The sequence below is a fragment of the Musa acuminata genome, chromosome BXJ2-6 (genome assembly GCF_036884655.1).
Source record: "Musa acuminata AAA Group cultivar baxijiao chromosome BXJ2-6, Cavendish_Baxijiao_AAA, whole genome shotgun sequence".
In the NCBI taxonomy this organism is placed as follows: domain Eukaryota; kingdom Viridiplantae; phylum Streptophyta; class Magnoliopsida; order Zingiberales; family Musaceae; genus Musa; species Musa acuminata.
In genome coordinates, this window is record NC_088343.1 from 15,158,273 (window position 1) to 15,184,518 (window position 26,246).

Genomic DNA, 26,246 nt, shown 5'->3' on the forward strand with positions numbered 1-26,246 from the left:
TATGAGCCAGGAAATTATTCTTGACATTCTTAACATTGTCCCATCTTTACTTCTATGTTTTTGAATGAGGCTTTATCTTGGCATTTGGAAGCCAATTCTCAGTCTTCATACAAGACTATGTTGCTCTTCCTTCATAGGGTAAGACCCACTGTAGGACAGGTTTCCAATTGAATCATGGCTTTCATTCCTTGGGATAAAAACAACTTATGATTCATTCAGAAAAAGAATTAGGTTGCAGTAAAACGAGAACAATATAACATAACCTGGTGCTGGTGCCTGTAGAACAGTACAAACAAGCCCTAAATATACTTCTGATTCACCTAACTCTTGTCAGATGTGCAACACTTTTGCTGCCTTATTACTACTATATTTCGGTCATCACACCAAGTATTTGGTACGGTATGTATGTCATGAGGGTGATGTGTGATGAAAAATTGAATCCAGTACATGAGATGCAACCTCATCTGTGGTGTTTGTATGTGATGTGTGGCTATTTGTTGTATTAGAAGCTTGGTTTTAGTTTGGAAGAAAATTTATGTTGACCTATTAACTTAGGTTAAAGATTTTGAGTTGTGTGTTTACACTCAATAAATATGATGGAGAGCCTAAGTTAGAGATTATAATATTGCCACATCAAAAGTGGTTAATAATATGATTAACTTACAAGGATTTGATGGTTGATCTTATAGATTTAAATTTATTTACAAGAATTTGATGGGTGTTCTTTAGCCACATCAAAAGTGGCTAAAGAAATTGCTTGAAAAGCCTTAATTTTCACAAGAGATTTCATCAAGTCATTAAGAATGTGCATTTACATATACTGACTATTGAACTGATGTTAGAGACTGATTTGTACTACTGTGGATTTCACTCTGTTAAACTTCTCTTCTTTTAACCTATCACACACCCCAACTGCAGCCTTGACTTCATAAGCAGCATCAGAATGTGGCACCATTTTATGTGCTTGCTTCACACATTCTATCTGCTTCAGTCTTAGATATGTAGGTATGCATGTGCATAAGGAGATGGTGTTTTAAGCATGGATCTACTCATGCATGGATTCCACTCATCATACCTCAGCTTACTGATGTTGAACAGCTCTCTCCATCTTCACAAACAACTTGTGACCTCTGATCGCTAATTTCCTATAAAAGCCACTGAACTCCACTCCCCCGAAGCCCAAAAACTATAGCTCCTGTAAGCCATGAAGCTCTTCATGGCCTCTTCTGCGCATCTCCTCCTCTTCCTCAATGCATGTCTTCTCCTTCTTCCGCTTCTCCCCACCTCAGGCCAGAGATCCACCTACATCATCCACATGAACAGTTCCTCCATGCCCGCCTCTCAACCCACGCACCATGATTGGTACTCGACCATCCTGGAGAACATGTCGCTTGCCACCCCCAACTCCACCACCTCGGGCCGCCCTCAGCTCCTCCACACCTACCACCACGCCCTCACCGGTTTTGCCGCCACCCTGACTGCCGACGAGCTGCGAGCGATGGAAGACTCCTCCGGCTTCATCGCTGCCTACCCTGACCTGGAGATCAAGCTTCACACCACCCGCACACCTCAGTTCCTCTGCCTCAACCACGACACCGGACTCTGGCCGTCGTCATCCTACGGAGACGGCGTCGTCATCGGCGTCATCGACTCCGGCGTCTGGTCCGAGAGCCCGAGCTTCAACGACGGCGGCATGAGCCCCGCTCCTCTCTGGTGGAACGGCACGTGCGAGCTTGGCACCCGTTGCAACTGGAAGCTCATCGGGGCTCGATCCTTCAACGTAAGCTCGAGCACAGCCGATGGCGAGTTCGCGAGGGACAACGACGGTCACGGGACGCTCGTAGCCTCCGTCGCCGCCGGCGCCCCCGTCAGCGGCGCCTCCTTCTTCGGCTACGCCAACGGCACTGCCGTCGGGATGGCGCCGCGCGCGTGGATATCAGTGTACGAGGTCGCCGACGCTCGCACGTTGGTGGCATTCACCTGCAACGTGCTGGCGGCGATGGATGCGGCCATCGCCGACCGAGTCGACGTCATCTCTATCGCCATGGGCCTCACTGACCTCGTCCCGTTGTACGAGGACCCGTTCGCGATCGCCTCCTTCTCGGCCATGAAGAAGGGCATAATGGTGGTCTTCTCGGCTGGCAATGACGGACCGTGGAACTACACAGTCACCAACGCCTTCCCGTGGGCGATCACCGTCGGCGGGAGCTCCGTCGATCGCAGACTCACCGGAACCCTCACCGTTTATGGAGACAGTTTCACCGGTGTGTCCTTGTATCCCCTGTCCAAACTGCTGGTTGACCTCCCGCTCGTCTACAACGCTACGATCTCGCACTGCAACTCATCCGAACTGATATCTCAAGCCGCAGCGGGAAAGATAGTTGTCTGCCACGGCCTCGGCGGCATCGGCAGTATGTTCTATCAGATTGCGGCGGTCAATGCGTCGGAGGCTGCCGCGGCTGTCTTCGTGACTGACGACGCTCTGTTTCTTGAAGACGGCGAGTTTGCTTGCCCTGCGATTGCTCTCGACTTGGATACCGGCGAAGTGCTTCTAAGATACTTGAGTTCTCTACCCTATCCAACAGCATCGATGGAGTTCCAGGAGACGCAGGTGAGCGGATTCCTGGGACCGGTCATCGCCGCTCCGGCAATCGGGACCTATTCGTCGAGGGGGCCGTCGCTGATAAGTCCTGACGTCCTGAAACCGGACGTGGTGGCGCCCGGCACGAGAATCTTGGGTGCATGGCCGACCAACAAGCCGGCGGCCACCGCCGGGGCGATGAGCCTGGCTAATCCATTCGCCGTGAAGAGCGGGACGTCCTTCGCAAGCGCACACGTCGCTGGCATCGCTGCGCTTCTCCAAGCGGCGAATTACCACTCCTGGAGCCCCGCGGCGATCCGCTCGGCGATGATGACCACCGCACACCAGCTCGACAACACCGGTGATCCCATCAAGGATAGCGCGACGAACTCGGAGGCGACGCCGTTGGCCATGGGCGCCGGCCACGTCGACCCCAACAGAGCGTTGCACCCGGGCCTAGTGTACGACGCGGGAGAGGCGGACTACGTGAGCTTCCTCTGCAGCCAAGGGTTCAGCCAGGAGCAGATCATGGCCATCGTCGGCGTCGACAGCTACGACTGCTCGTCCCCGTCGCCCCATCTAAACTACCCTTCTTTCATCGCCTTCTTCCCCCCCCAGCCACTGTGGCCTGGACCGCAGTCCTTCATGAGGACGGTGACAAACGTCGACACGAAGCCGGCGGTTTACCGGGCATTCGTGCGGCAGCCAGTGGGCTTCACCGTCAGCGTCCAACCGGAGGAGTTGGTCTTCAACGCTACAATGGCCACTAACACCGCCAACTTTGTGCTGACGATCGTGCAGAATGAAGAGCCAGTGGCCGTGGTGTCGAGCGGTTCCCTGACTTGGGTTCATGAGGAGTTTACGTACACAGTGAGGAGCCCCATAGTTGTGGTCGCTGAGAGAGCACCGGCGTTCCCCTGAAAGCTCAAGTCCCATGGCTTGCTTGCCACAACAACTACTACTACTACTACTACTGTTTACGTACTAAACGCTTTAACTCTATATACGTTATGATCATTGCATGCATCAGTGATTAGTAGATGGTGTCAGGCCTTATACTGTTCTGTCAACTGGTTTGTTGACTGTCTTCTCCGTTGTTCTTCATCAAATTCTAAGCGATGAGTTGCATAAGCAAACTGACATCAGTATAGAGAATAAGAACCACAATCGGAACAATTTGAAGAGACCAAGAACAAATTTTATTTCACCTATCAATTGGCTGTACACATCGCACAAACTTCAAAGAGAGAGAGAGAGAGAGAGAGAGAGAGAGAGAGAGACATTAGCTTGAATGGAACTCTTCAAGGTTACACCTCAAAAGAAGATTCAAGAAGGAATTCAAATAAATATTCACAAAGCAAACAATTCAAAAGAGAATTCTGATTCAAACAATCCTTTCCATTGACTATCTCAAATAGACTTTTTAAAAATGTATACATGATTTATTATGATTACGTAATCTCTTCTAAGAATTAGGTTGATTTTATTTTTTACTATTTATGCCTTGACATTGTCGTATATTTGAAATCCTAACTGCGACCTCGATCACGAAACACCGCTTTTGACTGGTTGAAAGGCCCCAAACTTTTCGGGTCCCACAATTAAAGCCAACAGTCGTTGTCTTTCTTGTATTTCCTACCTCGGTCGCCACACCACGGGGGGAAAGAGCAAAGACCAAAGAGCGTTACGTTACGACCACGTCAGTTAACGGACCCCCAGTCGGCCTAACTCCGTCTTTGGAGTCAAAGTTGATGGCTGTTGACAGCGCCTCATCCGTCGTTCCGTGTGGGATACGTGTGAGGTCACCATCCGCCGAGTCCGTGAACGGTAACGTTACAGCAGGGTCATCTTACGCATCCAAATCCCTATAAATCTCTCTCCTCGGCCTTCGACGACTCCATCCTCGCTCATCTTAATCCTCTCTCAAGGTCTAGGGATACCAACGAAGGCCGCTCAAGGTATCGCCTTGCTCTTCCCCTTATCCCATCTTTTCCTTTATTCGTCTTAATTTCGTGTTGTTCGTTTAGTTTCTGGGTTAGATTCGTCTACGAGGGCTTTCTTGATTCGTCACCTGCTATTTCTTTTGTTGAAGTATTAGGTTCCTTTGATCTCTACCGGCGTGATGCTCCTATATCAGGTTTACCAATTCTTGACAGGGTCTTACGTTTTGTTTTTCTTGTACATCTCTTGATCCCTATCGATGAAATTATGCGACGTGCTACGTTTGGGAGCTGACTAGGTCAAAAGATTGTGGATGTTGGTCTTCCTCTCTCCTGTTGGTGGAGATTATGATCGAATCATTAGGTTTCTGTACCACTTTGGTGATTGATTGTCGAATTATTTGATGATATGGTTTGTAGATCTCTCTATATGATTTCCCTCTTCTTTTTATCGATCTAGATTTCGGATTTCTTAGTTGTTAAAGGATCTTTCGTGTTGATGTTTTTAAGATCTGATGTTCGGTGTTGATTGGATAAAGAAAATTATAAACAAGCAACTTCTGTATGGATCTTTATGCGACCTGATGGTGGGTTTTAATTGGATCAAGAATACAAAATTTTGTCTTTATGCTTGTATTATGCTCAGGGTTTGGCTCAGATCTAAACTTTTATTCGTGACAGATGTGGGGTTTGATCTGGTGACCTGGTTATTTTTGTTGGATATTTAGATTCTTTTAGGAAATATTTAGTTTCTTTGTATTGCTCTTTTCTTTGTGCAATGGTATATATTTTTTTCCTACTCCTTTCCCTTTTGTCATCTGTTCATGATGCTTTGGCATTAGGTTGTGTTGTCTGTTTGGTTTTGTGGCTTTCAGCTCTTGTTCTGTATTGATAAGCTGGTTCCTGTTGCTGCTTGTTTCAGATGCAAATCTTTGTCAAAACTCTCACTGGAAAGACGATCACCCTTGAGGTTGAATCCTCTGACACAATCGACAATGTCAAAGCCAAGATCCAGGATAAGGAGGGAATACCCCCGGACCAGCAAAGGTTGATATTTGCTGGCAAGCAACTTGAGGATGGCCGCACCCTTGCTGACTACAACATCCAAAAGGAGTCCACCCTCCACCTTGTACTCCGCCTCCGTGGTGGCATGCAAATCTTTGTCAAAACTCTCACCGGAAAGACCATCACCCTTGAGGTTGAATCCTCTGACACCATTGACAATGTCAAGGCCAAGATCCAGGACAAGGAAGGCATTCCCCCGGATCAGCAAAGGCTCATCTTCGCTGGCAAACAGCTCGAGGATGGCCGCACCTTGGCCGACTACAATATCCAGAAGGAGTCGACCCTCCACCTTGTGCTCCGTCTCCGTGGTGGCATGCAGATTTTTGTTAAGACACTTACTGGTAAGACCATTACCCTTGAGGTTGAGAGCTCGGACACCATAGACAATGTCAAGGCCAAGATCCAGGACAAGGAAGGCATTCCCCCAGATCAGCAAAGGCTCATCTTCGCTGGCAAGCAGCTCGAGGATGGCCGTACCTTGGCCGACTACAATATCCAGAAGGAGTCCACCCTCCACCTTGTGCTCCGTCTCCGTGGTGGCATGCAGATTTTTGTTAAAACACTCACTGGGAAGACCATCACTCTGGAGGTTGAGAGCTCGGACACCATAGACAATGTCAAGGCCAAGATCCAGGACAAGGAAGGCATTCCCCCAGATCAGCAAAGGCTCATCTTCGCTGGCAAGCAATTGGAGGATGGCCGTACCTTGGCTGACTATAATATCCAGAAGGAATCTACCCTCCACTTGGTGCTCCGTCTCCGTGGTGGCATGCAGATTTTTGTTAAGACACTTACTGGTAAGACCATTACCCTTGAGGTTGAGAGCTCGGACACCATAGACAATGTCAAGGCCAAGATCCAGGACAAGGAGGGCATTCCCCCGGATCAGCAAAGGCTCATCTTCGCTGGCAAGCAGCTCGAGGATGGCCGTACCTTGGCCGACTACAATATCCAGAAGGAGTCCACCCTCCACCTTGTGCTCCGTCTCCGTGGTGGCATGCAGATTTTTGTTAAGACACTTACTGGTAAGACCATTACCCTTGAGGTTGAGAGCTCGGACACCATAGACAATGTCAAGGCCAAGATCCAGGACAAGGAGGGCATTCCCCCGGATCAGCAAAGGCTCATCTTCGCTGGCAAGCAGCTCGAGGATGGCCGTACCTTGGCCGACTACAATATCCAGAAGGAGTCCACCCTCCACCTTGTGCTCCGTCTCCGTGGTGGCATGCAGATTTTTGTTAAGACACTTACTGGTAAGACCATTACCCTTGAGGTTGAGAGCTCGGACACCATAGACAATGTCAAGGCCAAGATCCAGGACAAGGAGGGCATTCCCCCGGATCAGCAAAGGCTCATCTTCGCTGGCAAGCAGCTCGAGGATGGCCGTACCTTGGCCGACTACAATATCCAGAAGGAGTCCACCCTCCACCTTGTGCTCCGTCTCCGTGGTGGCATGCAGATTTTTGTTAAAACACTCACCGGGAAGACCATCACTCTGGAGGTTGAGAGCTCGGACACCATAGACAATGTCAAGGCCAAGATCCAGGACAAGGAAGGCATTCCCCCAGATCAGCAAAGGCTCATCTTCGCTGGCAAGCAATTGGAGGATGGCCGTACCTTGGCTGACTATAATATCCAGAAGGAATCTACCCTCCACTTGGTGCTGAGGCTCAGGGGAGGGATGCAAATTTTTGTGAAAACCCTCACGGGGAAGACCATCACTCTGGAGGTTGAGAGCTCGGACACTATCGACAATGTGAAGGCAAAGATACAGGACAAGGAGGGAATCCCACCAGACCAACAGAGGCTGATCTTTGCGGGTAAGCAGCTCGAGGATGGGCGCACACTGGCAGACTATAACATCCAGAAGGAATCCACTCTTCACCTGGTCCTTCGTCTCCGCGGTGGCCAGTGAACTTCCAGCATTTGCTGCTATTAGTGTGATGCTCCTCTAGTCTTCTGGTGTCTGATGTTTATGTTTGAAGTTTAGTACTAGTCGGTCCTGTATTTGGATGGTATGTTCTGATATGCTGGAGTGTTGCATCTATAATTAATGGAATAAAAGGTGAGCCTCACCACCTTGTGTTGAGGATTTATGATTATTACCATGGAAGTTTGAATGAATGCAGAATCTTTTTGTAATGTTCATTCTTTGATAGAGCTGAATGGGGTTTCACCTCAAGAATGCCTGAGAATGACAGTTCAATTGAGCTTCGAATCCATGTTGGTTTCTCACATATTTTGATCATAGTGGATGTTCATGTGTATCAAGCCTCTTCCTACATCTACCAGCTCTTTTGTTTCTTTTTGAAAGGTTAGAAAGTTAAAATGAATGGTCAGCCAGTAGTGTAGATTCTCTACTCTACTGAAATGTGCTGCTGCTGTTTATGCATGGAAGTTTGTATCCATCTTTCTAAGAGGAAGGAATGTATCATTTCTTGGTTGAAGGCAGCAGCTATGAGCATTTGCGAGCAGCCATCTTGCTGAAGCCCTACTCAAGTACTACTTCCCATCGAATGAATGAATGAATGACTGATAGTTCCATTTACCACTCTTCTTCCTAAAACGACTTCGACTCCGAACTGACTTATTTGTTTTGGATTTTTCTTCATGAGGCATTTCAAGGACTGAAGATGAAAAGAAGACCAAATTTGAAAGGAAGAGCTCTGGTTTCCCCACTGCAATGGATGCAGTGGGCATTACGTATGGTGGTGGTATGTCACTTGACGACAAGTAAACAATGTTCACGATTTTAGACTTGTTCTTACTGGATCATGCAGTGTATATCATTTTTTATATATAAAAGCTTTCATGTCTCCGTTTCTGTTTTGTAAACCTTAAGGAATACGGTGCAATGTTCTGTAAAACTAATCACAAATGGTGAAGGTAGAATTTAATTTAGGACCTTATGATGGTCTAATAAAATCTTTATTAACTAAGATTACTGACTACCACCTTTCTATTGCTCAGACTCATGCAGCTGTGGCGTCCGGAAGGTCCGAAAAACCTTCTGTAAGCAGAAAAAACAAATGACCCTATTAGTTTCCTCCTTCAGAAGATATCAATTAGTTTAGTTTGTAAAGATGTTAATTGTTTAACCCTGTTCTCACCACATCATTTGCAACGACCAAAAGAATCTTGCACACTTGATAGATGAACATTTTTCACAAGAACTGAATTATGAGTTGGAGCAATTCTGATGACAGAGTAGAAGACAAACCATAGCATTCTTTCCACAATCCAGCAATGCATAACTAGACCCAATTACTATTTTCCGTCAACTAATAAGAACGATGTTCATCAAACCATGGGGAATAACAAAATCCCTATATATATCTATGGCGGCAGTTGACCTGTTGCTTATTTCAAGCCAGTATGTAGAACAACATTCCCACTTTTATGTACAAAAAGAATTAAGTGAATACAATAGTGGTCAGAATTTTTTTCCTGACCAGAACAAAAACTCCACCTGGCAACAGAATTAAACAAGAGTCCGCAACCTGGTCAACAGAGTTTGCATGTTCTCGAGCTTCTCTGTTAGGTATTTTACATCTGAAACATGTTCGGAGCCGTCTGAGCTACCTAACTCTGAAATAAGCGAAGAGCACTTGGACTGCAAATCCAAAATTTCAACTTCTAACATGGTAATGGTCAATTCCACGCTTTCATTTGGGCTCTCTAGTATTGCATTTGAAGTCGGAGCCCTGGGGGTGAAGCTGACACTGGCAAAACTACTTCGCCTACTCAGTTTTTCTGGTGTCAGAACTTTGTCTATGCTCCCACTTCCTGCAAGCAAGTCACGGTATGATAAACATGAAAATGAAGAAGGTCGAAAGAGGAGGTAAATTTTTCATGGGGTTTTCACACTATAAAACAGATTGTGGATCGGTGACTTCACAAGAAAATGATCACAAGACACTTTACCAGTTTCAAGATACGGTTACGAACTAGTCATAACTGTGAAGATTTATTTTCTTGTTTAATCAAACCTGGATATCAGTAGGATATCAAAATTAAGGTTCGGTTACAAGCTTTCTCTTATTCATGTCGGAATCTTAACATGTGTAAACTATTATTTCGCCCATTTAAAGACCCAGCTCAATCATTCTTAACTATGAGAAACATATGGGAAGCACATTTTACAAAAAAAAAATTGCGTACCTAGGTTTGAGAGCTGATCTATAGCACCCTGGCCGAGTGACTTATCAAGCCTAAGCAAACGCAACATTCCTGCAGCGATTCTACCAACCGAATCGACTTCAGACCTGCAAAGAAAAGCAAGGTGCTCCAGTTCCTCCTTTGTAGCAACTGCCTCGATCTGCATGACAAAGCATTATGCATATCTAAATTTCCACCCCCACACAAAGGGAACAAGAGAGAAAAAAAAATAGAAGTGCTATTTCTTTTACCGGTTGTTTAACTGAAAACTTTACATTCTCCACACTCCACTTTGCCTCCAGATCACTATCATCCTCAGGGACAATTAAGCAGACTTCAATATCTACACCATTATTATTGATGTTGCCGAATGTCAGATCTCTCTCTACTTGGTTAACATCCTTTGGATGTGGCTTCAATGCCTGTAAACCTTCTATACCTACCTGCAATTATCCCAAGCTACACATCAACAAATATAACAAGTGAACAACAAGGGAAAATTTTACCACATTTTTACAAATCAAAGGAAAATTGTTGTCTTCTACGATGATGGCCCAAGCTTAAGTTTATCTTTTATTGATTAATCAGAAGGATATTACTGATTTTGAAGATCCATTGGGATCATGGAGAATGTATACTGGCAGGTCTAGAAAGCACATTCACTTTGAATTACGCCAACCTGTGATATGTGATATACATCCCAACATATCTTTAAGCCACTCGCTCATTCTGATGGATGCTAAATCTTTAGCACAAATTTCCAGGTGCATGTATGCCTTTAATGGGAAAGGATCAGATCGCTTGTGGGTTATCAGTGCATATGTTGTAATTCAACTTAGATGCTAATATATGACTACAGGCCCTCCATATATTGAAGTTTCTGCGATACCTAATAACACAGATTATGTTTACCTGCTAATTTACTCAGTATCAAAGTCTAGAATTGCTTGGTAGAATGAGCCTGCCATACTACTGGTCCAACCAGCTATCAGATGCTGATATCACACAGTTTACCACTCATCTACCAAAATTGAATGATGTTTTTAGGTTGACTGACCATACATGCTGGACAATAACTTTAAATTTGCAACCAATAAAAAAGATAGAAAATAGGTGCTATTTTGAAAGGCAGCAGAAAATTTAAATACACTAAATGCTTACCGTGATCAATTCCACAGGAAACTTACGTTTTGTGCCCAAGTTCACCTTGTTTCTAAAATTTGGTTCAGAATTACTCTTTGCTTTTACATGGAAACTTTGGAAGGTTGTATGCCAACATCTTTCTTCTCTGCTTAGATTATCACCTGCACACTGCAACCATCCTTCTTCCATCTCCTGTGTTCCTTCTAGAGCAAATAACCAATTGTTGAATGCTATACATACATCAACATCATCAGGCATCCGCATCTCCAAAAGTCTGCCATGATCCTCCTCCTCGGAAGTTTCATCTGATGAAAATGATGACCATCAATCTACCAAAAAACACCTATCTAATCTATATAAAAACAAAAGATAGAAGCACAAAAAATATAACCGCCTAAGTTCACATACAGGATTTAGAGACTGCACTACTCAGGACAATAATTAGTTGCATGCTCCTTAACAGTAAGTAGATATTGAACCAGATCTTTGCATGGCCACATAATAAGATATACAATATTATACAAGCAATACACATTAGTGTCTTTCTTCTGTTATTTCCATGAACAGAGGCATATATCAGTATAGACGAGCAACAAGTTACAAGAGTTACCAGAAAAAAAGAAAACAAATTAAAAGGCACTATAACTCTATATTTTAAGAAGCTCAGAAGTCAGAAGCCACTATGTTAATCTCTTTCTGGAAGACAACAGGATTCTTTATAAGCACTTTATCAGCATCACTATTCCATGGTTAGGCATTTACCCTGATGTTCCAATAGTTACTGTGCTATTGTACAAGCAAAGATGCACTTCAGAATGCAATCAAAAGCTGCACCTAAACATGATAAGCTAGTTCCTGTACTGTATGACAATTCTTTAGGTATCATAGAGAATATGTAAAAATGTATCGTTCTAAATATAATTGCCTTACTTTCTTCCTTAGTGGCTTCAATGGGAGGAGGTGATGTTTTGAAAAGTTTTGCTAGTGGTCCTGAGGATAAATTCTTTAATCCTTTCAAGAGTCCTTCTCCTGGGCCACCATCTGGCCCAAGTATACCAAATCGATGCAGCAACGACTCAGTATAATGCATTCCTCCACCTAGACGTACACCATTGACCTTAAAAGATGCATTCAGACTATGACTTTCTGTATCTTGTAGATCGTAAGGCATCACATGGACCATGGTCATGTCAAGAAATGGAACTGGTTTCTTTTGACGCTTGTTTTGATTATCAACCCAGAAAACAGCTCTCATTTGGGTATATCCATTGCCATTAGCTAGACTGTCATGTTCACTTGGTGTCTGTATGCCATTCTCTTGAGACAATGCATCCATTCCATCCAAACAGTAAATGGAAACAGTCTCCCAGAGTAAGCTAGTTGATACTGCAAAAGCACCACCTAGAGTCCGGTGAGAAACTTTTAGGAACAGATCTTGTCCATCAAACTGAACTAAAGGCATGCCATGAATATCGATAGATGAAGATTCCAAAAATTTAAGGCGGAGATTGTTTATGGTTAAGCTTACTGCAGTATCACTGGGCATCTTTTTCATCATCTTATCACCAAAATAATCACCACTCCTCTGTTTGTTACCTTTGCTAGCTTTTCTTATTTTTTCACTGACACCGCCAAAATAGGCATACAGATCTAAAACGAAGAATAACTGCTCGACTGAAGCGTTTGATATATAATGCTGGCAAAACACTCCAATTCTGACTACACCTTCTGGAGGAGGTACTTCTATCAAAGGGCCCCCATCTGCAGTTGCCATAGCTGCCTCAAAACATACTTCATGGAGCTCAACGCATCTCCACAAACCAGCATGCCAATCAGTGGAACTTAACTGTATTGTTGAACTATTGCAGGTTTCCAGTGAAACACTAAGATGTGAAGCTCGAGTAGTCCACTTCTTCTGACTAGCATCAATTGGTTGATATTCCCAGAGGCTAAAGCAAGCTGGATCTGCTTCCAGATTTAGCAAAGTACATTTTATTGATGGTGATATAGCAAAATACAGGTCCTCAACATGAAGTCTTGCTCCAGAAAAGGATGCATGAGAACCATAATTTCCATTTCCGGACAAATTACTAGTTTTTTGAGCTTCTAAAGGTACAGCAAGGTCAAACTCTTTCAGGCTAAATTCAAAGGAGTTCACTGAAAAATCAGGCAGCACAGCACCAGGATTGACCATGATTCCATCAGCTAAGAAAGAGGAAATCCTTAAACAGGATTCTTCCTGAAGAGTAATCTGAAAATAAAGAAATCCTATTTTAATTAACTAACTAAATGTACAAAATAAAAACAAGTGCCAACAACATGAAACCTTATGGTTGGCAGTAAGTGTACCATAAGTGGTTGACAATCAATAACTGTCTGTGAAGCAAACTTTGGAGGGGTAGGTGAAGGATTGATTTGAAGAGAATGGAGAGAAATCAAAGGAATGCCAATACTGAAGTTCATGTGCTGATCTTCTAAAGGATAAATTCGAGGGCAGAAGTTCTGACCTGCTCAAAATACGATGAAAATAATCAGTTTCAAGTAAAAGTCAATGCAACCCTAGTTTGACAAAAGATAGTTGAATAAATATGATGGTAAAATGTAACAATGAATTCAGGTAACAACCAAATGCTGGGACATGTAGAAGTTCCTCTGGTGTAGCCCTCAGAGACGGCTGTATTAATGTGCATGGAGGGTGTGAAAAGGTGTCCCTGCAGATGAGAAAACAGTTTGCATGTTTAACTCAATAGTATAGCACTAGAAATGGCAAAAAGAAAAACAAAGTTCGACAAGATCTATATAAGATATCAGTTGCAACTTTCAACAGTTGTCCCATATTTTTCATCATGCCTTAAATCAACAAGCAATTTGATTAATACTTTGAAACTCCAATACCTAACCCAGTATCATAGAATAAAAAAGAAATAAGCAAATTACTAATGACATCTGGTAATGATATAAAAAGGATCCATATGTTGAAAAAACAAAGAGAAGTACCATCATGAAATTCAATGTTCCACTGAAATTATTACTAAATTAGCATGGATGTTAAAGTGTAAAATATGCAGGTAGAATTGCTCTAGTATGTCTTATAGCTTACCACTACTCAGTATTCTATTTCTGGCAATATAAGTTTTTCAACTCAAAAGGGAAAGTTAAGAAATGAATGATGACAAAACACTTGAACAATCTTAACAGTTATCTCAGGCATCAGATAAAGCCATGGCATTGCAAACCAGAGAATCAGAAATCTACACATGGATTTTCTCTCTTTCTTTAACTAAAGAATCAGAAGTCTATACCATAGATTTCTTTTTTTTCTTTCATATTCCAGAAGTCTATGCTTTGGAGTTCCATTATCGAAGTCTTGGACTCCGGCATATTCAAGTGGTGCTCAAAATCATGACTGGGTGCTGGAGTAGCAGTAGAAGTTCAGTGTTGAAGGCCATAATAGTAATTTGGCTATGCCAACCAATATTTAGAAAACACGAGGATTGCTTTATAGTAACAGTGATGCCTAATACTCCAAAGGCCAGATATAATGTCAATAGGCAGAATCTTACCAACAAGAATCTTTTCATGGCATGAGGTTGTGCTAAATGCTAATAACCTTTTACCATGGTAGCTACCATGCCATGCTGATAAACACCCCCTGTGCCAACCGAGACATGCCAAAAGTTGGACTGTCTGTGTGTTGACACTATCAACACCAACTAGCACAGCAATCCTTTCCCACAAACACAAGCAATGATGTATTGTACAAAAGAATGCAAAAGATTAATATTAGCATTTGCTTCTATGCAAACTTGTAAACTCCAGAGCAAACCAATAAAACAGATTGTTTAAGTATCAAACTGTGGCAACTGCTCAATTAATCCCAAGTACATGAACGTCATGGAGATGATTGGCTCGAACTTATGGTAGTAGCAATGACACATAGAGCCAACATATGTTCGAGAGAGAGCACTCTTCGGCATGTGCTCTTATTATGAATTTCCATGATGCACCTAGAGAAAATGTTATTTAACAGAAACCAGCTATTTAGAAGCTACACACTGAAGAGTAAAAGGATACCATTCCATTATTGCTTGGTCTAAAAGCAGATTTAGAAAAACTGAAGTCTGCTTTATTTGCTTGTTACAGAAAAAAAATCACATGCTATCACGTCCTGCATACATTGTCTAAAAGCATATACCTGTCGTTTCCCGTAAATATGAGAAAATCTAATAACAGAGTAGGAAAGCACAAGAATCCCAAGCCACTACCACCATTTATCCTTTCAGCTTCTCGGAATCTTAATGTCAACTCTAAATACAGAGCCTGAGTTCTCTCACAAACTTTAATAGTTCGTGAAGCCATTGGCATCTTTTCGGAGTTTCTATCATTTTGGACAAATTTTCTTTTTAATTAGAACATTTAGCATCCAACTGCTTCAACTCTCATGATCTTCTTCTAGTAAGTCCTTTTACTTGTCGAAATCGTTCACTGAGTGGAAAGTTAGTAAAGAGTGGAAAATATCAGCAATATACTGATACACAACATGCAAACTAACAATCTTGAAACATTTGCCATGAAAATTAAAAATTGGTGCTCAGCTACCAGTCAAGGCAAAATAAGTCCCTTAGATGAAAAGATGAATCCATTATAATCTCTCTTTCAAGGGACCCAATTTCACTTTAATCACCCTCTATCTTTCTCATCAGTTGCCTAACACTCGAAAATAATACCACATTTCACCTTTGTTAGTCTAACTTATAAAGTGAAACTCAAACAAAATTTAGAATTGCAACAGTATCTCCCTACAAGAGAACTCAACATTTTACATCTAGTACCAAGCTTCCACTTCAAGAACATTAACACAAGACATCAAAACACATTGCAGTTTTCACCTATATTTACTTAATCATGGCATGTCTCAGAACATCTCTCTCCCTCACTCTCACGCACACACATCATTTGCCAGATGTGCCAATTTTTCAATAATGAATATGGTCCACTGATCCACAACTTCCTAAGCATGACCAACTATGGATTTGTTTGAAAGATCATTTTAAAATGTAAAGGGAAAAAATAGATTTCTGATATTGAATGTGTGAGAATTTTTTGGAAACAGAAGCACTGGAATTACCTCAGAAATAGTCCACCGAGCATAATGCGAGACAAGGTTTTTGTAGTTTCTCCATCAGATAGACTAGCCTATTAGACAACATAGCTCCAGATGAGTTCAACAAACATCACAAATCAGGAACACAGAGGTATTAGCATGCTTTAGAAACAGACTTATAAACACAGGAATAAGCAAATCCTCATAGAATTCATAAAATCATGACATTCTTCTTTTTCCTACATCCATGTTGCACACGACATAAAAGCAAGAGAACTGGAAGATAGCATCTATAACAGCCACACAAATTTTGTCCTAAAGCAAAGTGGATTATTTTATGTTTTATATCATATGAGACAAATTCATGAATAGACCTTTCTTTCTAAGAAATAAGATTTGAACAAGAAATTATTCAAGATTAACCACAAAATCTGAAAATGAAGAAGTTTTTACCCTTGAGAAAAAGAGTGACTGCATCAAAAGTTCAAGTTGGAAGTCTGAAAAACAAGACAATTGTGTGTCTCAGATTCATGATAGCAGAATGGATAACATTCTTACAGATTCTTCAGTGACCCTCACCAGCATCTTTAATACAGAGAAAGATATGATCGATGATAATAGAAACCAGTGAACATCCTGCTGCTTCAGTACAACGCTGCCCAAATGAGATTGAGGTTTGAGGCTCCTTATTATATTCCAAATGTCTAACTGTATTTCAACAAAATTTCAGACTAAAATAATAAGAAAATCATAAAATTAGTAGAAACCTGTTGAGCCTTTGGATCCACATCTCCCCTATTTAAGCAAACATAGAAACCAGTCATAAAACGGAGAAGAGCTCGTAGGCCTGCTCAAACATAAATATGTCAACAAAATAAGCACAAATTAAATTATAATTGAGCTAGATAATGATCATTCATCACCTGGTTCACTTAAAGCAGGACAAACAGCTTCAGGAATATGCAACTGAACCTCAAGCCCTAGTGGACTATTATGTTCTGTCCTCTGCACTGTGATCTGAAGTATAATGAATAATCAATAACTTAAGAGTGCCATTGTGGTCCAAATAATTTAATTTTATATCTAGAAAATGATATTGCATTACATGAGCCTCTCCAGAAATTCCTTCTAGGAACCTTTCACCGCCAAAAAACAATCGCTTTGCGCCATCAGCATCTCGCTTATTCCCTTGGTTGCTAGAAGACGCCATACGTGCATCCATGAACATATCTGGATGTGGTAAAAGGTCTACCGAAAGTGATTCCCATTCCAACTTCTGCAGTACATAAGAAATTATGATTTCAGTGCAAAACAGGAAAAAAATTTCTGACTTGCAAATATAACAAACATAACAAACTGTGGAACAAGTTGTCTATATCAGCAATAATGAAAACCTTGAAAACATATATGAATTTCTTGTTATTGGAAAAATCCCGCGCTTCCTTGAGATTGACTACCTGTTACCAGGAAATGAATGAAATGGAATTTAGTCATGCAACCTTAGAATAAATGGATGCTACATCATTCTAGAGTTAATACCTGCCAGCTTTCGTTTGTTGTATATAGTAAAAGGTTGCGGATGGTAATAGATGCTAATGGAGATGACCTAATCAGAGAGACAGAAATCATAAATTAGTTTTGCACAAGAACCAATGCATAGAGTCGGATAAATTTTGCGAGGAATAAGTAGCATTAGCTTGACGAAGAACCACTAATTCTTATATGAAACTGATCAGAAAATGTAAAGCTTGTGGATGCCGAAATGCAAACATCCTTGATAAATTACTAGAGTACTGGAAGCACAGGAAATACAAATATGAGAAACTACACTACAAGAATGGTCATTAACTAGTCACTTATTTCCTCCCATAACTACAAACGCATTGGTAGTCCAACATTTCACTATGCTTGCTCAGGTTATGTATCATGCTTTGATGAAATATAGTGGTCATTACAAACAATCTTCACATTGCCCATTTCATGTGAACATTTACACACTGAAATTGTATATATATGAAAATATCCTTATGCGGCTCTATCTTCAGAAAGGACTAAGGTTTGAGGATCTAGACGAAACTCCAAAGTTCATGTTTATCTTTATTTATGACGAGCCTATGATTTCTGTTTTGAAGTCTTGGTGACCATAAAATGATTTCAAGGATTTTTTCGGGTCAATTAAGGGGATTGATCCTAATCTTGAACAGAGTGGGCTGATATGCATCCTTTTATTTCTGTGTAGGAAGGTCCTTAAGGAATCCTTGTAAGAGCTGAATGTAGAAATCAAAATTTCATCAACATGATTGATAGGATTGTCTTACAATACTTAATAATGAACATCAAATGAGGAGTTTGCTTAATGAAAGACAATCCTTACAAGTCAGATGGATTCTTTCTGATGGTTTCATAATTAACATTGGCTGCCTAAGCAATGAACCTAGGTCATTTAGCTACCCCCACAACCTATAGGCGTGGGATTTTTTTTTTGTGTCCCAACCCTAGATGGACCCTAGGAAGCTTAAGACCTTAAGGCCCACATTTTCTTTTAAGATGTAGTTTGTTACAAATAATTAATTATAAAGAATAATAATAAACTAAAACATATAAAAAAACTCTGATTCTTAGTAACACAAGGTGCAAGTATATTTTTAATAACAAGATACAAGCAAAAACAATTGCTTTACACACTTGTGCAATGAACCATAACAACAATGATTCAGTGAATATGTTGTTTTGGTAAATCTTCTATGTTATGCTTGTTTTTTCAGCCCTGATGCACACCACTATATCTTAATTGCTATAACATAATTTGTTTTCTTATTATGGTTACATTAGTATTTTAGGAAGTATGCAACACTTGTAATGACACGATAGAGTGAAAATTAAGTCTAACAATTATAATTAGGATATCCAATATGAAACAATGATACCTACTGTATCTGCTCTTTATTTGAATATTTGAATATTCAATAAACAATGATACCCAATATGAAACAAAATTTAGTGCATATGATTTTTGTATAATTCATGAATCATTGAAAAACTACTTAATTTTACATGTCTATGAATTTATATTAGTTTTATGGTATTTCTTTCATATGCTTGCACATAAGCAAATAAGCCTTTTGCCTATACCTTTCAAGGAGTTACCACCTAGGTGTTCTGGTTCTTTCTCCTTCCCCCCTCTACTTGACTATTCCTTAGTTTTCTCTTTCCATTTAGTATATACCAAAGTTTGCCGTACCGAGACATAATGCTCGGTATGGGCAGTACATACCGGTTCGAAAAGGAATCGGTAGAGGTAGTACATCGATATGCCCCATCGTACCATATGTTAGTACACTTAGTATGGTTCAGTACGTACTGTGTCAACAACTGGTCGGTATACCAGTACAGACCGATAAGGCGAACCATGGTATATACCTTTTATTTTTCCTTTAACTTTCTATGTCTTTTATTTTACCAATAGTTTTACATTTCCTCCATAACATGATCAGAAAACCTCTTGTTGTCAAGACTTATAGTCTATTTCAATTATCAATCACTGTGGCCTTGACCACAACCACAAAATCTATTGCTATGGTAATCAAGTGCCGGCAGGCTGAAAACTTTATAATGAAGAACCTAGTTATACAATCACTATCAAAAAGCAAGTTATTCTGACTTGTTAAGACAGTGGGAAACCATAGAAGGAGAACAGGTAAACAAACAGAACTGAAGCAGAAATCATTGCATGCAAAGTTTAGACCAAAGCTAAACAAGGAAGAATTTTGATACTCCTTAAACTAAGCACAACAGTGGGAAAAGATTCACGTAGCCGACCCTATGTAGTGACAATATAGCTTCTTCTTTTTTATGTCAATTGATTTAGATGATTATTATCATTGCAAATATCATGAAGTACTGACATGAATTAATCCTGAAAACTGTTCTTCCACATGAAAAGTCTAAAGGTGGCAATATAAATGCAAATTTGCAACATATACACTTCGAACAATAAGAGAGACCAAGAAATTACCAAATTGCACCTCCCTGCTGCCTAGTGCCACCACGTGTCTCAATCATAAGATTAACAGTACCTACTTCCAGAGTCATTCCATCTGCAATCTAAGACACAAATTAAGAATTACATCTAGTCAAAGATCGATAATCGTCCATCAATGTAAGTTAAATGAATGCCATGAAGGCAAGCTAATGGCCTAGTCTCATCCTGAGATGATCCAGGACATCCTTTGTTAAAGCCCATGGTAAACAAGATAAAGATCCTCAGAAATGAATGGCTCACCGTATAGTTAATGTCTCATAGCTTTTACATTATTAGAATATCTTTCAACAGTTAAGAAATATAAATTCTTTACAAGCAAGGATGACATAAGAGTCTCTCCTCATGATGCTAGATTTGTTACGAGATATTAATTATGCAATAGAAGTTATTCTATTTGGAATTACTAGCCCACAGGCAAGATGAGCAAAAATATGGCAACTAGCTATTTTGAATATGCACAAAGTTGTTTGCCAAGAGATAGTCCATCATATATATGTGTGTGTATATACAAATAGTCCATCATACCAATTGCTTAAGAAATAATTATGAAGCATTTAACTGGTTTCAGTTACTTGCCTATTGATATTAATAATTCTAGAAAACAGAAAAAAATAGTTCAACCTAAATAAGATATTTTCAAGAAGTTATATATATATATATATATATATATATATATATATATATATATATATATATATATATATATATATATATATATATATATTCTTTTTAAATGGTGTTTATAGTGCATCTCCTAAAAATATATGTACCATCTCATGAAAGTCTCCACTAAAATAAGTATTGTATTTAATCTGGCTTCCGACCAAATCTTAAACCCTTCTAATATGTGACAGTCAATTACATGAGATGCACATGGAAGCTTGCCTACTTGCATCATTAAGTTATCCAGGGTTCAAGCATCTTTTCAAGAAGGTGCAGATAAATAAATGATCGATTATTGTGTATGAGGAAACCATACAAGTTGATGATGGCATAATATAAGCCATATGTTTGGACACCAATACTTGGCCAAACTAGTAAATATCGATTGACACGAATTAGTTCGGGAGGTATGCAAAATTGTGCTTCACATAAAACACATGCTTCTTAAATTTTTTTAAACATAAAGTATATAGTATAGTGATTAACTTCGATCAGGTCAAAAAACAATATATTTTATATATCAATCAGTGATTTAAAAAGCGCTAGGCGCCAAAAGGCGCCAAGGTCCAAAAGTGCCCGAGGCGCTAGGCACTCGCCCAGGCGCTCGCCCGAACGAAACGAGGTGCTAAAATATAAAAATATATAATATAATTAATATAATTATTTAAATAAAAAATATGCTATTAAATTAAGAAAATCGAATACAAAATCACAATGTCATATTAATAAAAAGTCTCAAAAATTAAAATAATAAAATTTTACATCAAATCTATTGAGTTGCTCTGTACACTTGCCATTTATTCTAAAACCTAACAATAATTTTAAATAAATAAAAATTAATAGTATTAAAATCAAAATAATATATTATTAATCTAATAAATAAAAATATTATTATTAGTATACAGTTAACTGTTAATATACTGTTAATAGTATAGTGAGAAGAGTGTGAGAAGACCGAGGCTGCTAAGGCAACGACAGCGGGAGCGGGAGCGGCGAGCGATAGCGTGAGCGGGAGCTACGAGCGGTAGCAGGTGTGGAAGTGGGAGCGGGAGCTGCGAGCGGCAAGCGGCGACAACAACGATGAGCAACGATTGTGGCAGTGGCGAGTAGCGACAGTGGCAGTGGCAGCAGAGAGTAACAACAACGGAGAAGAAATCTCGACAGCAAAATCGGGAGTGTTAGGGTTGGGGAAGTCGGAGAAATCGTGAGAGGGAGCCTATCGGTGATTTAGTTGGTTCGATTGAACCAACTAAAGCATCGGAGACCGAACCAGACGTAAAACACTGGTTCGGTCGCCTGGATTAACCCGGGCACTCGCCCGAAGCGCCCGGCGCCTGGGCTCGGGCGAGCGCCTAGGCGGCGCCTCGTTGAAGCGAGGCGCTTGGACATGAAGCGAGGCGCTCGGGCCTCGCCACGCCTCGCCCGAGCGCCTAGGCGAGCGCTCGAGCGCCTAGGCGAGCGCTCGAGCGCCTAGGCGAGCACCCGAGCGCCTATTGAAATCACTGATATCAATAAAGATTTGTGCAAGTATTGAAAATTTATGCCTTCAAATTTACCATGTCTTGCAAGTTTAGGTAGCCATGTCTGTAGTTTAAATTCAAATTCAAGCTTATTGGAGCATATAGCAATAAGCATTTTCATCGGACATTCATATTATTCATTTACAATGTATTTACATGATTTCATTAACTCTCAAGGGGGAAATAGGACTTTACTTGATATAACATAATAGTGTCTTCTTTGGAGAAGGAAAAATTCATCCAAATAAAAATACCATATTGAACCTTAGAACAAGAGTAACAGTGGGCCTATATTTAAATCTAGATTTATATGAGGAGGCTATAAACTTGTAGGACTCTGATATTTGGTTTTCCTCTCATTATAGTTTATTGCTTTTCCATGCAGTTGTCTAAAACCCACCCTGATAACTGCTAGTAACTCAGTATGGTATTACTAAGTGTGCTTTCACCAAATTATATTCACCTACTCGTATTTTTTAAGATGTCAATTACTTAGATGGTAGAACTTCAACTGTTAACTACAACATCCTGGATTCAATCCTGCTTTCACGACTTACAACTTGAGAGAGAGAGAGAGAGAGAGCTTAGTATGCTATAGTGTCATATTTATAGTTGTAGATGACACATGTAAACTCTATTTGGAGCAAAAATTCTCGTTCAATGTTTCTCCCAAAACCTTAACGTAACATTTTGAGTCTGACTCACAGTAAGGACTAAGCAGATGCAAGAGAGAAATTTAGAATAGCTAGAACATCAGAAGTCCTCCTATGACTTGTATATTAACGTGCTCAGGTTTCACCTATGAGATCTTCCTTATCTATCATCATTCTACTTATTGTAGAACTCCATAATGACACTCACTAGTTGCTTTAACATGCCCCTTATTTCATATATAGTGATCCAAATCAAGGTATGCAATTTTGTACCGTTCCGGAGTTTCGATGTTCGCTCGGTATGGTACAAAACTGTATACCGAGCGGTATACCGCTCGGTATATATATATATATATATATATATATATTTTTTTTTTTTTTTTTATTCCGTCTAGTAAGGGATGGTCCATGTACCGGTAAATTGACGAACCGGTACGTACCAGACGGTATTATTCAAAATTACATGCCTTGATCCAAACCATCAATGTCGGATTTTACAACCAAGTCATACCAAATTCCTTACACTTCCAGATATCTATGTATGCTAGCAATGTTAAAGCCTCCTTGTCATGGGAGTCAAAACTACTGGATCCTGAAACAATTTGACCAAACTCGAAAAGGCAAGAAATCAATCTAACCATGTAATATATGCTGATTTTAATTCAGAAATATGACCCCCAATTGGGAAGCTCAGAAAGCAAGAAACTCAATTGTGCATGATTCTTTTCAAATTTCATATACTTATCTAGAATTACTTAGAATCCCTTCCTTCAGCCAAAATTAATATATATTTTACTTAGAATCACTTCCTACAAAGGGAGGCCAATTTGTCTTCATTAATTTATATTTTAATTTCTCCCACTTCTTGTTCTTGTGTTTCTTCTCTCCCTTGTTCTTTCTTGTGTGTGGCCAAAGGCTCCCCTAGGGCAAGAGTAAGAGATGACACATGTTCACAAACAAATAGGAACAATGACCAGATTCCATCTTGGCATGAAAACCTCATAAAATTTCCTTCATAATATTCTTCCATTAAGCTTTAAACCAAACCACCAATCACCAATCACCAACACCAGGTAGCTCAGATCATAATATCACCAAACAAAATAATGCTAGAACCAAAGTATAACCCAGAAAAACGAAACCAACAAATTAGAGCCTTTACCTTATCTGCAAATCCGTATCCACTGCCTTTGGATGAGCTAGTTGAGGCTGGAACACTTCAAGAAACACGAGGAACATGAAAAATTCGACCAAGATTGAACATATCGATCAAGAATTCAAGCCCTAAAACAACCAAATATCACCTTTTTGGGTTCTTCGAGTTATCAGCGTCCACATTCTCTTCAAGAACTAGATCGAGCCTGTCGATCTGGACCAGAATCGGCTCATATTGCACATTTGAAACTGACGGCAGCTGGACCCAAAAAAAAAAAATCCAACAACCACAATTCAGCAATAAATCAAATATTCCAGTCAACAATTCACCTCTCAATTCCAAACATATCAATCGTAAAGGCCCGATCTTGATCACCGTGATCTCAAGCTTGCCGACTCTAGCAGTGGTCACATCTAGCGCCGGCGGAAACCCAACGCTCGCGTGCAGGGCATCCCCATTTATATCTTAAACAATCAAATCCCATTCAAAGAAACCCAATCAACAAGGAGGAATTAAATTAAGGATTATTCAAGATCCAGTTCTCGAGGAGGAGACGAGGGATCCAAACCAAGGTTAGAGAGCTGGGCAGTGTGGCCTTGGAGCTTGAACTGGTCGCGAGAGAAGGACTTGAGCCAGTACTTGAGGGTGTACTCCAGCGCCCGCGCCAGAATCGACTCCATCGCTGTCACCGCCGCGCCGCCCGCCGGAACGGAGCCTTCAAGGATCCTCTCGTGCCTTCGAGATCCGAACGAAACCCGAAGAGATCGATCTCGGCAGTAGAATTCTCGACGACGCCGACGACGACGAAGAAGAAGAAGAGGAGGAAGAAGGGAAAGCGGGAGGCGATGCTAAGAAGAGGAGAGCAAAAAAGGGGCAGAAAAAACAGCATTTTTCCTTTTTTTTTCTTTTTTTATTTATAAGCAAATAAATATATATGCGGACCTTAAGATCGACCGTTCCTTTCGTCAAAGGAATCTCATCTCAGCCGTCGACGTAACGAGGAGCAGAGCTCATAGGAATATGAATGCGGTACAAGTCGTTGGATCTCAACGAGTACGAATCCGAAGGGCCTGTCCGGCGACACGTGACGTCGGTCCCACCTGCTGCGTAATTGGGCAACTAATCGGGGCGGAGTTGGAACGGACGGTAGAGTTTTGGGTCGGCGGACATGGGGAAGACTGATGTGAAACCCGACCTTGGATTAGGGCCGCAGATACAGACTGTGAGATACGTTCGACGTGACGGAGAAACACGGAGTCGGGGTAGATACACTCTCGATATTGCACATGCATTGCACGTGAGGTACAAATGTACCATCAACAGAACTGCACTCTGTTTATGTTCCAAATAAAAAAGATTATTTGACATGGAAATTACACTCGATAGTCCACGTATCATTTTCTCCGGCTGTCACCTTTACTGTGAAGAGAACCAAATCGACTCACATCTTAAGGATCATATCAGAGATTCATCAATGCTGTGGTTTGTAAATAAGAAAGGTTTTACAAAGCCGAAGAAGAATAAGAACAATCCAACAAGCAGGATGCGTTCATTCAGCAATCACCAGCGAACCTTTTCTGCTTTCTTTGGGAATCCAAAGTCAGACGATGGGCGGTGTGCCGGCCATGTGGTGGGGCAAACTATTTTCTTGTACATTTCTTCCCATCTCGGCAACTTGTGTGGCTTTTTCTTTTGGTGGTGGCTGTAATATGTACCTCTGCTTGATGTTTTCGTACTGCTCATCCATGCAAAATGTTCCTTGAGGAGGAAAAAGGGGCACAGGTGGTAGATCCAATACTGTGGGCTGTGTTCTCCAGAAAGGAAGATCTGTGTTCATCCAACACTCATGAAAGGATTGGGATTTTGACTATGATCTTAGTAGCTGGAGATTTGATTGAACTATTATCAATAATGAACCAAATTAATGGATATTTATCTGTAAAAAAGATGGACATATGTACGTGTATGTTACTGGTCTTTAAGATGCAGAAGAATGCAGCCTGAACATACTAAACTGATTCTTGTATTATGTTTCTTCACTGCAACAAGAAATCAAAGCCAACATGATATAATTAATTTTGATTATTACATATTCTGATATTAGAGTTATTTGATATCATCAATTTTGATCGTCAATCCGATGTGTCAAAATAAGTATGATCAATCATTCTTTCCTAAGAACAAAGTCTGCTGAAATCAAATTAAACTGCAAATGCCACTA

At 40.8% G+C, this 26,246-nt stretch overlaps 3 protein-coding genes across 5 annotated transcripts; 2 read left to right on the forward strand and 1 right to left on the reverse strand.

Annotated features, from left to right (window-relative positions):
- The first annotated feature begins 1,204 nt into the window (after window positions 1-1,204).
- LOC103988479 (subtilisin-like protease SBT3) lies at window positions 1,205-3,502 on the forward strand. Its single transcript, XM_018827336.2, has one exon. It carries the CDS (start codon window positions 1,205-1,207, stop codon window positions 3,500-3,502), a length of 2,298 nt encoding a protein of 765 aa, XP_018682881.2.
- A 954-nt stretch (window positions 3,503-4,456) lies between these two features.
- On the forward strand, window positions 4,457-7,688 carry LOC135615075 (polyubiquitin-like). The gene is made up of 2 exons (XM_065113092.1): window positions 4,457-4,539; window positions 5,444-7,688. The coding sequence occupies exon 2, from the start codon at window positions 5,444-5,446 to the stop codon at window positions 7,499-7,501; it is 2,058 nt and encodes a 685-aa protein (XP_064969164.1). The 5' UTR covers window positions 4,457-4,539; the 3' UTR covers window positions 7,502-7,688.
- A 1,145-nt stretch (window positions 7,689-8,833) lies between these two features.
- Window positions 8,834-24,897, reverse strand: LOC103988174 (uncharacterized). 3 transcript variants are annotated; one of them, XR_010487838.1, is made up of 20 exons: window positions 24,594-24,897; window positions 24,401-24,489; window positions 24,174-24,283; window positions 24,032-24,086; window positions 20,007-20,095; window positions 17,531-17,597; window positions 17,386-17,448; window positions 17,097-17,267; window positions 16,915-17,008; window positions 16,759-16,838; window positions 16,571-16,646; window positions 16,445-16,488; window positions 16,016-16,083; window positions 13,513-13,598; window positions 13,237-13,394; window positions 11,818-13,138; window positions 10,932-11,192; window positions 9,996-10,187; window positions 9,748-9,904; window positions 8,834-9,372 (listed from the first exon to the last, which is right to left on the reverse strand). XR_010487838.1 is itself a non-coding variant. In XM_009406722.3 (20 exons), exons 1-20 carry the CDS (start codon window positions 24,703-24,705, stop codon window positions 9,068-9,070), a joined length of 3,624 nt encoding a protein of 1,207 aa, XP_009404997.2. In that variant the 5' UTR covers window positions 24,706-24,894; the 3' UTR covers window positions 8,834-9,067. The 3 variants fall into 3 exon arrangements, 2 of the variants coding, with proteins under 2 accessions (XP_009404997.2, XP_009404998.2); XM_009406722.3 differs by having other exon boundaries at window positions 10,906-11,192; window positions 24,594-24,894; XM_009406723.3 differs by lacking the exons at window positions 24,174-24,283; window positions 24,401-24,489; window positions 24,594-24,897 and having other exon boundaries at window positions 10,906-11,192; window positions 20,007-20,088; window positions 24,032-24,075.
- Between the last annotated feature and the right edge of the window lie 1,349 nt (window positions 24,898-26,246).